Raw genomic sequence first — 12,072 nt, forward strand, 5'->3', positions numbered from 1 at the left:
TATTTTATTATTTAGTTTCAATTTTAGTAAATAAAATATATTTTTTATTTGATAATATAACTTCCTAACACAATTTTGGCTCAAAATGATTTTTTATTATTAATAATGTGTATCGATTAAATTTCCTTTTGGGTAAATAATATCAAATTATTTATTATCGGCTATCTAATTTTTAGATTAATCATTGTTCGATATATTACCAGAGTGAACTCTAAGCTGTGTTATTCGTAGACTCGACTTGGCACTTAGAGGATGTAGGACTACCTCTCCATCAGTTTGTTTTACTGCATTTTGCCACTTCCTTCTAAATGTAATTGCAAGTTCAACCCTTTATGTGGGATGTATCTCCATCAGAAATCTTTATGTGGTTATCAAACGCTCCATCACATCTACTGGTTTCTTCCACTTATCCATTCATTATTGCGACCCTTCTTGGTTCTCATTCTTCCTCCTTTTGTATGCCACTCGCTCCTCTGTTAATATTTAACTCTTCAACTAGTTCTTGCAAAACTCACTTTTCTCCACCACTGCCTCAAACAGTAAACGTAAATAAGCTGTTTATAGTACAAAAATAGTAAAAATATCGAAAATAAATACCTTCAATCATTGTCTGAACTAAACACGAAAATTAAAATGCGTGACACCTTCATTGATCACACAAAGATTCACCAAAAGTCCTCTAAACACTCCAACATTTCATTTAGGGATATAATTTTCTAAATGGAATTGCTTGTCCTTCAGAATATCAATGGCTTAATCTTCTCTCTATATATTAGTTTCCCTATCAAGAACTACAATAAAACATAACCATCTCTTCATGGCCATAAACTCAAGTAATAGACATGCGAGAAGATGCTAGAAAACTACCACATAGGCAATTTTATCATGCTGCAAAAGTCAAAACTTTTTCATTTTAAAAATGATTCTCGTAACACGAATCACGCAAAGTAAACATGGAATTTAATAGAGTTCCTTTGTAAAATATAAAGAAACTCTATACAAATATGTGTGCACAAATAAAATATAAAGAATATCAAAATTAATAGAGCTTCTTTGTAATTGTTTTTACAATGAAAATTTCATGTCTTTAATCAAATGACCAATTAACATATGCTCAATACCAATATGTTCAATTATCATTTTCCTTTTTCTAACATATTTCCTTACAAATAGACATTTAGTATAAATATGTTTATTTTGACTTCCCCATTTATTATTTTCAGCCATAAAAACAACTGAAATATATTAATGGCTCAGAAATAGAATCTACAAGTCCCTCCGTATAAATATTGTATGAGTTTACTATCATTTTGGTGGCTCCCCTCTTATTTTCCTTCCATTTCCATCTATCAGTTCAAACAGGAGAAACTAAATCCAAAATTTATTCCTCATATATTTATATTTGTATTTTCGAACACAATGACACCGCAATTTTGGGCAATACAGGCTGAATCCGTGATTGTACCAAAAGGTCTAGTTAGTAGTCAACCAAGGGCTGAAGTTGCCATGCTTGAAACAACATAGACTGGTTGTTTCAATGCAAGAAAGGTTGGAAAGGCATTTTTGTCTGCATTTATATCTAGTCATAAAGGGCCTTTCCTTCAAGCTCTATTACGGTGATGAATGGGTGGTGTTTTTGGGATGATAGCCGACAATGTTGGGGAAAGTATTGGCAATATAGCTGAAACGGAAACTAATCTATTGGAATCCTATGCTTATTCACAAGATTTTATGTTAGGGGACGAATTTATAAAATTTTAGAAGGGGTGGACTTATAAAATTTTAAGGGAACAAAAACATATTATCAATAGAAAATACAAAGGAAATATGAGAATTTGAAATTTTTAGGGGAGACGACTGTCCCACCAGCCCCCCTCGGTCCATCCCTGCATGAATTGACTCCAATTATATATTCTCTTATCATTACTTATTTCCCAGGTCAGAGTTTATGGGAATGTCACAATAAAATATTTAGCTACAATTCATGAGCACTCGAAACAGGTAGGTAGTTATGCTTCTCTTTACCTTTTGGATATGGTGGATGACACTTCTCAAGAGTTTTGGTATTAGATTTGCCTATCGCTTGCATGCGTTCTTACTTACTACTAGCATTGCAGGGCAAGTTGCTAAATGGAAATGAGGGGATACAAATGATTTTCGGATTGTTAGACGTCCCTTGGAGAAAGCTAATAGAAATTTTGCTTAGTTGTATATGGATATAGTCGGTGTCATTTCAGTTATGTTCTTGGGTGGAATCAGATCGAAATGAGAATGGAACCAACTTAAGTAGCTCCCACTTAATTTAGTTTACCCTCTTTCCCTTTTCCCATTGAAATGAAAATGGAACAACTTATTTACCAGTTTCTAATTCTCTTCAAGTTTACCAAAACAATCACAAGCACTCAAACAAAATGTTTTTGGTTTCAACCGTTTGGGATGTCTAATTCACGAAGCATATATGAAACCAAATTTAATACCAGCATCAGTAAGGTCCTTATCAACTAGTAATAAGCTCGTCATAAAATGAATAAAGCAAAATCTTCTCTATGGGTCCATGCTTAGCTATAAAGAATTTAAGAATACCTTTATGAGAAGGCTCTTCCAAATAAAATCCCGCTGAAAATAAGTGCACCAAACCACTTGTTGGACAAAAACCTGTTACAAGAGGAAAAAGAAATGAGAAACTGCAAGATGAAAGCCAAGCACAAAAGAAAACAAACACTAGGCAAAACGAATCTCCAGTTCGCGGGCATTGGAGGAAGTTTAAGATCCTAGGGTAGGTTTTGTAACTTTCTCTATTTGCATCCAAAATTACAGGCATATTAAGATATATTGACAAGCACAGAAACCAAATGACTTAAACCTATCACTCACTTCCTATTGCAATCTGTAAGACATGTTAGATTAACGGTCCATATCTGCCAAGCCAATTGTCCAGATGCTGCTGCGAGAAAGGCATAATATGGCCACCCTGCTCAAAAGTAACTTAGAAAAATTAGCAAAACAAAAGGTTGTCATAAGCAAATTACATGTTAGCAAATTTTAAAAATTAGGCAGGAAAATACCTATATCAGCATTGAATCCACTGAGAGAAAGACTACTTATGGATGCAATTCCAAACCCAGTAGTCCACTCCCTGGTTGAATTCCCAAACCTCAAGGCTGTAGATTTAACACCAACTTTAATATCATCCTCTTTATCCTGAATGAACAGTTCTCAATGTCAAAGCAGCTATAATATCCTATTGTTTTATCGTCCCAAGATCTTGGAAAACAAATCTTTAATTCATAGAGATGGCATACCTCACAGAATTTCTTTTGTTTGGTGGGAGTGTGCATGTAAGGGGCAAAAAACAAAAAGCAACTTAAACAGGATCGATTAATTAACAAATAAAATCTTCTTCTTCTCTTTTTGGTCTTACAAACTCATTTACAGATACCGAACTACTAGTGCCCATAAAATTTCTCCTTTCAATTTATATCTCATACACACACACATTCTACAAAAAGTTAGGTTCACAAAAAGGCCATTGTTAGCTCCATAAATCAACCCTCATTCCCGTTAAACTGTAACCATCTGGAAATGACCAGCCTCAATTGTCATCACAAGCGTATCCTCCCATTAAAACCAACCAGAGTTAAAATATATATATATATATTTTTTTGATAAGAACCAGAGTTAAAATATGAAAAATTATTAACTACATTCTAGTTTATCCAATATATTAAAATAAGAGATCAGCTAAACAAAATCATACCAGCTCCACAAAATTAACAATAGCAGATTATTTCAAGCTAGGATCTTACTCAAGTAAATGTTGTAAAGAAAGCATGAAGAACTTATAGCTTTCATGCGATAAAGTTGTACCTGATGTGCATATATTGTATCATACACAAGAGTCCAGAATACCCCAGAAAAGTACAGTGGGAGCACAATGGCTGGATCTAGACTTCCTTTAATAGCCGACCAACCTAATAACGCTCCCCAGTTGAAGGTCAGACCCAGATAGGCTTGGGGCTGAATCGACCAGATGAATCAAAGGTAAATAAATAAACAATACTGTGCACAAAAGAAGAAAAGATACATGAAAACATCATTACCCAAAATGTAAACCTCTTCATGAGAGGATAGGAGAAGACTAGCAACAAGGATGCAGCTCCTAATACCCGGCTGCAAGAAACGGTTAGGAAATATCAGTTCAGTTGTATAAATCAAAATTGTGTACCAACTATCTAAGATAGATTTCACCTAATTTTCAAAGGAAATTGAGAAAGACCACTAAAATTTAAAGGATATGAAACAGAACTCCTGTGATTAAGTCCAACCCAATATCACCAATGGAAAATCTCATGAAAAACTATGCAAGTCCTTTGGGAATGTTGCATACATCCAAATCACCGGAAAGATAACAGGAAGCACCAACAAGTGAAGGAACTCTAACCTATAATTATTAAGTTGAAGGAGAATTCCAAGACCCAAGAGCAGTTGTAAACCAAGAAAACAAATCCCATGAAATGGTGTCAAAAGACCACTTGCAACAGGTCTTAGCTTTGTCCGTTCCACCTGCGTGCAAAATGCTTCCTATAATCAAATGTCTGGACTAATGAACCGGTAAATGTCAAGACACAGAAACGTGTATGAGTAGAATATTAAGTGCAGTTGTCAATATTAGGACCCTTTAAGTTCCTAATATTCTTAATTATATATTAAGATTATAGCCAGCAAAATCATGTGAGATTGCAAACAATTAAAGATACCATAGTATCAATATCCCGATCAAGGAGGTCATTGACGGTACAACCAGCACCCCTCAAAAGCAGTGCCCCGCAACCAAACAAAGCCATCATCTTAAAATCAGGAAGATGGCCAGGTGTTGCTGCTAATGTAATTGACCTGCAAAATTTAAAAGATTCCATGTCAAAAGCAACAAAATTTCAAACAAATTCGAAGACGGATCAGCTCAACAATTAGAGGAAGACAGAAAGAAAAAGGAAGTCTTACCACATACAAGGCCAAGCAAGCAACCAAGTTCCAATAGGCTTATCGAGGCGGGCAAGCTTAGCGTAAGGCTGAATTCCACGGGGCAAATAAACGTCAACCCAAGATGGAACCCCGGCAACACTATTGTTATTGTTACTACTACGAGGTTGATCACCTTTACCAGAGCGGCCGGCGACTCCAGAAGAGGTGGATATCCAAACAATCCCAGGTCTGAATTTTGTAAGGAACGATAGATTTTCCTTGGAGACTCTGAAATGATGACGAGAATTATGATAATCAGGAAATAAGTGAGAAAGTCGAGTGAATTGGTTGCTGAAATGGGGACTGGTAATCGTGGTTGACGATGATTGCGATGAAGAAGAGAAGATAGAGAGTGAAGAAGAAAGAGAAGGTCTGAGGAGGGCGCGTGAGGCGGAACGAGTCAGCCGAAACGACGCCATTTTTCCAGTCTTGTTCACTGGTACTTGGGTTTAGGATTAGCATTCGGGAAGCTTGAGCTTGAAAGGAGGACAGTTCGAACTAAAGAGAGTAACATAATTAGAATCAAACCGGACCGATCAGTTGAACTGGATATATGAGAATCCGACAAGTTCAATTATCTAAACTAAAAAAAAAAAAAACAAATGTCCAAAGTATATCTTTTAACTTTAGGTAAATAAACGAGTGTAATTTCTTAAGGTTTCACATTTGAATAGGATGAATATTATTGGATGTAAGTGTTTAATTTTAAATAATTAAAAATTATCTTCAAATAAATATTGTTTCATACTCATATCAATAAAAAAACTTAGGTATTGATTTATTTTAGTAAAGTTAAGTGTTTAATATTTATTCTGTTACTATTTTAAGTGTATGAATTTTTATGGTAATTAAAAAAATCTGACAACCACAAACTATAAAAGAAGTTATATTTATAAATTTTTTAAAATTTTATTTTAGAAAATTTATAGTTATTATTGTCTTAAAAAGTTGAATTTTTTCTCTAAAATATATAAAAGAGAATTCTAAAATCTCTAATCTAAATCATTAACTCTATTGCCAATCGTTCTTGTCATCATTACTGTCGTCGATTACTTATCCACCGATCATCGGACACCGAATATCATATAAGGTGTTTATTTTACAATTTATAAATTTATAATTTTTAAGGTAAATTACGTATTTGGTCACTAAATTATTATTTTCTTTCAAATCATAATTAATATTATGTTTTGATTTCATTTTGATCACTTACCATTAAAAAATTAATGTTGATATTAACGTGTCACTATAAGATAATGTAACATCATCATTAAAAAATTTAAAAAATATCACATCAATAATTATGTTATTTTTTTAATTGTAGATAAACAAAATAAAACCAAAATAAAATATTAAGTATGATTTTGAAAGAAAAAAAATAATTTACTAAACTAAATACATTGTTTACTTAAAAATTATAAGCTTATAAATTATAGAATAAAGACATTATATGATAACAAAATGAAAGTTAAAACTATACTTTTGACTCAAAAAAACATTTTTCTAACGCAAAAGTTGAAATTTTTAGTTATTGCATTTGGACTGAAAAGTATTTATAAAGCACAATTTCTTCTTTTGACTTAAAGAAAAAAACACTAATGTAAACAGGCCTAAACCGATCCAGCCATTGATCTAGTGTCTTTTCAACACTAGTTCATGTAACATTCTCATACAATTTTTTAAAGTAAATATATGAAGTGCTAATAACTAATAGAAAGGGAAAAAAAAGCAGAACACGGTAGAGGCAAGAACAACAAATTTCTTTCATGCATGATGGCATATCATTTAGAAGTAAACTACAAACATTAATTGTTGTATGCTAACCTAAAAGTTGGCATCAACACAAGGGGGTGCCAGAAGAAAGAAAAATATCAGGCTTTAACTAACAAGATAGCATATGAAGGCCAAAGGGGAGCAAACAAAAACTTTAAACCATATTTGCATCTTTTCTTTACCAGTTCGCGTGTCTAACACATCCGAAGAAGAGTTCCAAGGATGGTGAACTGAACACCTTACCCGCAGTCCATTCAGTTTTGACGGGGGATATGTGGAGCTGATGTTTGATGAACCTCTGCAAAGAATAAATAAATAAAAATATCTCAAAATCATAGGCATTTTGACGAGAATATTAGCTTAGAATTAGACACCAAGACATTTCATGCGCTGTCTTGAAGATTATGGCAATTAATTGAATAATTCAGCTAACTGGGAAACTATTTCAGGATTTGTGTCGATATGCCAATCCGGTTCTAGTTGCCGAACAAAAGATGTCCTTCCATTCTCTGTACTACAAAAGAGAACCTGCAGATTCATTTCAGGCAAAGTAAATACTAGATATATGAACCAAAACTAGATAGAACAGCAATATTACATGGTCCAGACATAACTCTCCTGCCTGAAGGATCAATTTAGTTTGAGATATCTAAACAAAAATTATATACAATCACAATTGGGCCAATACTTACCTTGTCCTTCACCAAACCCCCAGAGGTGAAGATCCCTGCATTTTCCAAGGCTAATAGAACATTTTTCTGAAGACAAACAGTTCATAATGTTAGTCACAAGGGAAAATATATGATGTAAAAACATGCTAGTAGCTTTATACAAGCAAAACCATGATAAAGAAGTACTAATGTACTATACTACTATTGCATGTAATAAATGAGGAGGAATACTGCAAATATAATAGTTATGGTATTATTTTACGATTAAATTTTATATTTTACATGTCTTATTGTAATCTTCACTTGCATCAAGGTTATTCAATATTAGATAGTATTTTACCTCTTTGCCAAGTATTATGTTTTTAGGTTATGTCTGGTATTTTCATTTTGTTAGGGTTTAGCTATAAGTACCTATTTATTTTTGTCATTATGCCAAAAAAATAATATAGAACAAGGTTTGAACGCACTTCGCTTTCATCATCAATAACTCTCTCCATGAGATAAATATCACAAAATTTGGTAATCTCCAATTGCACATCCAACACAGAGGACGCTACAGTTGCTTGTTTCTATCCAGAATGAAACAAATCAAATTAATTATTTGCAAATACTAGTTGCAAAAATGAAGCTTGACGAAAAGTTTCCGCACCAGCAGCTCCTGTGGACTGCTTTCCTCAAGGACCACTCCAAGTAAACGACAAGTTACCTACGCCAATAAGGCATCAAAACATGAAAGTCGGAGAAAGAGTAAGAAAGGGTTCTTACCAATGGCCTTATAGCTGCCTAAGCATCAAATACCAGCATATCCCAAACTTGAAAGTCAGTCATAATTAAGCATAAAAACCAGGTAAGCTGAAGTTACTTTTAGTTATATGAAACATTTTAACTATTGCCTATACTCATGCGTTCTAAATTATAGAAACAATTACAAGAACCAGAATCATTTCATCTAGTTCAGCCACTAGCAGTAGTATGGCACCAGGTAATGGCCCTCAGAAATAACTAAAGTACTAAACCATGTCATATGAGACTTGGGTGCACATTCAAGGTGCAAGGGAAGACTTCTAAAGGTTAAGTTTACAATAGCAAGAAGCTGTAAAAGCAATTCGGTTAAAACATTGGTTAATACGGCTGGTTGGAAGTAAAGATTATATTTTTTCATTTATATTAGCAATTTATTCTGATAAAACATCCAACAAACAAACTAAATAATGTGATGATTGGGCCATTTAACCAATTGACAGTAACAAAATTCCCATAAAACCCAATGCTAAGAAGAGAAATCCTTCAAATAGTATGGCTATATGAGAAGGCTCATATAACCACAAATTTTCAAACAAACATCAACTTAATGACACCAACAATCATTTTAAGAAAGAACGGGCACAAATACTTTCCAAAAGAATCTCATTTCTAAAAGTAAAACTTTTTGTTGCTTTTGGTGAGCACAGATTATTAGTCCCTATTAAAGGAGAACGGTTAATATAACTAAGAATTCTACTTCTAGAAACCAACAGACACAGACAATGTAAGTACTAAACATTGCTTACAGCATTAAGGAGTATATATAAGTTACCTTTCTACCTTCATTCAGTTTCTGCCTAACTATTTGCCCCAATGTTGGCCGCAGAAGAGAGATGAATTGCAAACAAACAAATCTAATTGACAAAGATAAATCTATCAAATTGTTCTAGAAAGAGGGGAATTCATACCTTTACTGGCTGGAAAAACTCTTTGACAGAATTCTGTGTTCTTAAATCTCTGAAGATGAATAAACTCCAGAAGGATATTCGACTGGGTACTGATAGCAGTGTTACTAGTTGTTGGAGCTTGACGTTTCGGTTGCCTTCTTGGAGGTGGTGAAGGCGATCTCATCAACCTACATGTAAAGATAATTGCAACAGCAAGTCCTGCAATAGCCCCAACAGACCGTGGATCCTGCAGCAGTAGGGATGATGTAAAAATCATACATTATTATCAGAAAAAAATCATTTTCACGCCAGGTTGAAAAGAAAATAAAGGCTGGAAGTAAGAGCAGATGCCTGATGGATAGAGACACACTTCGAAATATGTCTAATTGCTTGGGTTGTTACACGAGTTATTTTAATGCATGTTGGAACAGTATATGTAACTATGTATAATGGTAAACAAATAGCAGAAGCATGAACACAAATAGGGATAGATCGAGGGAACTAGGGTAGTCGTCTCTCAAATTCACATATGTTTTAAATATTTTCTTTATATTTTTATATGGTGAAATGACCGAGTACTTGATTTGTAAATTCAGACATTTTAATTATAAATATCTAATAACTTTTAACTGAATTGGCAGATTCATGCTTGTAGTTGAGCTTGGACTTGAGGGACACCTGTCCAGAGCCCCTCCTGCCTATGGCCCAAAATTACTAAGTCTACGTATAATTAAAAAAGATAAATTATCTGTTTAGTCTCTCACTATTATTTTATTTTAGTTTTGGTCATTTAATTATTATTTTTCAAAATTATACTTAATATTATATTTTGTTTCTTTTTTGGTTATCCAACATTAAAATATTAATGGGGACGTTGATGTGGGATTTTAAAATTATTTTTTAACTTTTCACTTAATTATTCTTTTATTATTTTTTGACAGTACGAAAAAGGCTGAAATCCAATTTGTGCTTACTTAAAAGAGAGTCGTATTTCGAACGGTGCGTAGGTATGGCCACTTGTGGAGGGGTCTTCGCGACCACTTAAGTGGATGAGTGTCCGGTTTCTGTAACTTTATAGGTTGTTGCTCCGTACTTGATTCAAAATTATGGGGTATCTATGAAGGTTTGCGTTTGGCGTGGATTTTGAATATAAATGAGATGATTGTTGAGGTGGACAACAAAGAGGCACCGGCGTTTATTGCTAAAGATCCGAGATTCCATGGTGTTTCTTCCCTTGCTCCACATATTTATGAGCTATTGAACAGAGAATGAAGTTTGTCGTTCCGTTTCGTGACCATGAAGGCAACAAGGCAGTAGATACTATGGCTAAATTGGTTTGGAGTTGACCTTCTGGGTTTCAGATGTTCTAGACCCACCCTCGGCTATTGAAGGATTGCTAGATGATGAGAGTTTCATGCAACAGACTCTGCTTGATGGAAACTAGGTATTTCTCTTAGTTTGTTCCAGCTTTGTTTTCTCACTCTTTATTTAAACAAAAGAGAGAGTCGCATTTATTTTGTGTGAGTAATTGGTTTAATAAATTTTTGTATGTTTTTTTATTTAAAATTTGATGTATTTATTAGATAGTTTATTATAATTTACAAGAATTTTTTTTGTTATTATAATTCAAATTTTTTGTTATTATAATTTAATTTTTTCGATATTTATTATTAGTGACTTGATTTTATGTTCATCTTAGATCACTGAAATCTCATAAACGGGCTGAACAGATCAACGAATCGAATAATTAGAATATGATGTTTTTGAACATCCCTAGCAGCAGGTGCAACAACTAATCTCTAATCTAAATAAATAAATTAACACAGCAAATTTGTAAACCAAATCTTCCATTTTCCAGAACAGTTCCAAACAGTTAGGTTATCCATGTGTTTTAGGCAGTCTCCGGTTGTGTTCTTGGGGATTCGGTCTAACCGCACCCCCGAATTAAAAAAATAAAGGCAAAAGGGTACGCCATTGTTTTTGTTTTTTTTTTTATAAAAAAAATATAATGCTCGAACTTATTTTTGTATTCAATATGACCTCAAATTTAGAAAAAAATCAATATGTTACTTTGATCAATGTTTTTTATCGTTGACTGTTACGATACTGATGAAACACTTTACGATGCTAATGTGGCAGTCTATAGTATTGACATGGCGGTCCACTGTAACTGATGACGTAATAGACGACTAAATTGGTTTTTTTATTGAGTTTGAGGACCATATTAATTTCTTTTTAAAGTTTGTGGGTTTATTTAATAAAAAAATATTTTAAAATTAAAAATATATAAAAATATAAAATATTAATAAAATTACTAAAAATATAATATATATATATATATATATATATATATACATTAACTAGAATGAATGAAAATATTATTGTTAAATGATTCACTAAATTTAAAAGTAAATTTTAATGTGAGATTTGTTTTATTTAGTAATATAATTATATTGTTGTACTTATACATGTCAATTCTAATGTGAGTTTTATTTTATTTTTATTTTGTATAGGTGAATGTGCTGTTCCTTGAAAAAATTAAAATAAATAAATAAATATTGGGTGACAAAAAACCTCCAACACATGGAGTCTATATTTGTTTTTAGTTTATAAAATTGTATCTAATAAATTGATAGGTAGGTTGATTTTTCGTTATTTTTTAAGCAAAAAGGCACTTCACACCTTTGTTATATTCACTAAAATGCTAATTTTTTATAAGACGTTATAATATTTAATTAATTCAATTTTATAAAAATTTAGTGAAATATAATTAGAAAGACATTTAAAGTTTAAGATAATTATAGGTAAATATATAAAATAAAATTTGTATAGGATTAAACGAGTTTAGGTTTATACAAATAAAACAAGTTAAATTCGAGATAAAAAATAATAATATATAATTTTAATTTTTGGTA

The 12,072-nt window shown here is 32.6% G+C and overlaps 2 protein-coding genes across 3 annotated transcripts; both read right to left on the reverse strand.

Moving 5' to 3' along the window:
- Positions 1-147: 147 nt before the first annotated feature.
- On the reverse strand, positions 148-5,539 carry LOC120120286 (4-hydroxybenzoate polyprenyltransferase, mitochondrial-like). 2 transcript variants are annotated; one of them, XM_039139947.1, is made up of 9 exons: positions 5,002-5,539; positions 4,758-4,893; positions 4,442-4,563; positions 4,101-4,170; positions 3,868-4,017; positions 3,066-3,201; positions 2,875-2,971; positions 2,584-2,655; positions 148-527 (listed from the first exon to the last, which is right to left on the reverse strand). In XM_039139947.1, exons 1-8 carry the CDS (start codon positions 5,439-5,441, stop codon positions 2,586-2,588), a joined length of 1,221 nt encoding a protein of 406 aa, XP_038995878.1. In that variant the 5' UTR covers positions 5,442-5,539; the 3' UTR covers positions 148-527; positions 2,584-2,585. The 2 variants fall into 2 exon arrangements, with proteins under 2 accessions (XP_038995878.1, XP_038995879.1); XM_039139948.1 differs by lacking the exon at positions 148-527 and having other exon boundaries at positions 2,546-2,655.
- A 1,434-nt stretch (positions 5,540-6,973) lies between these two features.
- On the reverse strand, positions 6,974-10,573 carry LOC120120426 (peroxisome biogenesis protein 22-like). Its single transcript, XM_039140072.1, has 9 exons — positions 10,505-10,573; positions 9,244-9,404; positions 9,179-9,198; positions 9,043-9,143; positions 8,116-8,172; positions 7,934-8,035; positions 7,488-7,553; positions 7,223-7,323; positions 6,974-7,094 (listed from the first exon to the last, which is right to left on the reverse strand). The coding sequence occupies exons 1-9, from the start codon at positions 10,571-10,573 to the stop codon at positions 6,974-6,976; spliced, it is 798 nt and encodes a 265-aa protein (XP_038996003.1).
- Between the last annotated feature and the right edge of the window lie 1,499 nt (positions 10,574-12,072).

Source organism: Hibiscus syriacus, unplaced genomic scaffold (genome assembly GCF_006381635.1).
Source record: "Hibiscus syriacus cultivar Baekdansim isolate YM2019G1 unplaced genomic scaffold, ASM638163v2 tig00110338_pilon, whole genome shotgun sequence".
In the NCBI taxonomy this organism is placed as follows: Eukaryota; Viridiplantae; Streptophyta; class Magnoliopsida; order Malvales; family Malvaceae; genus Hibiscus; species Hibiscus syriacus.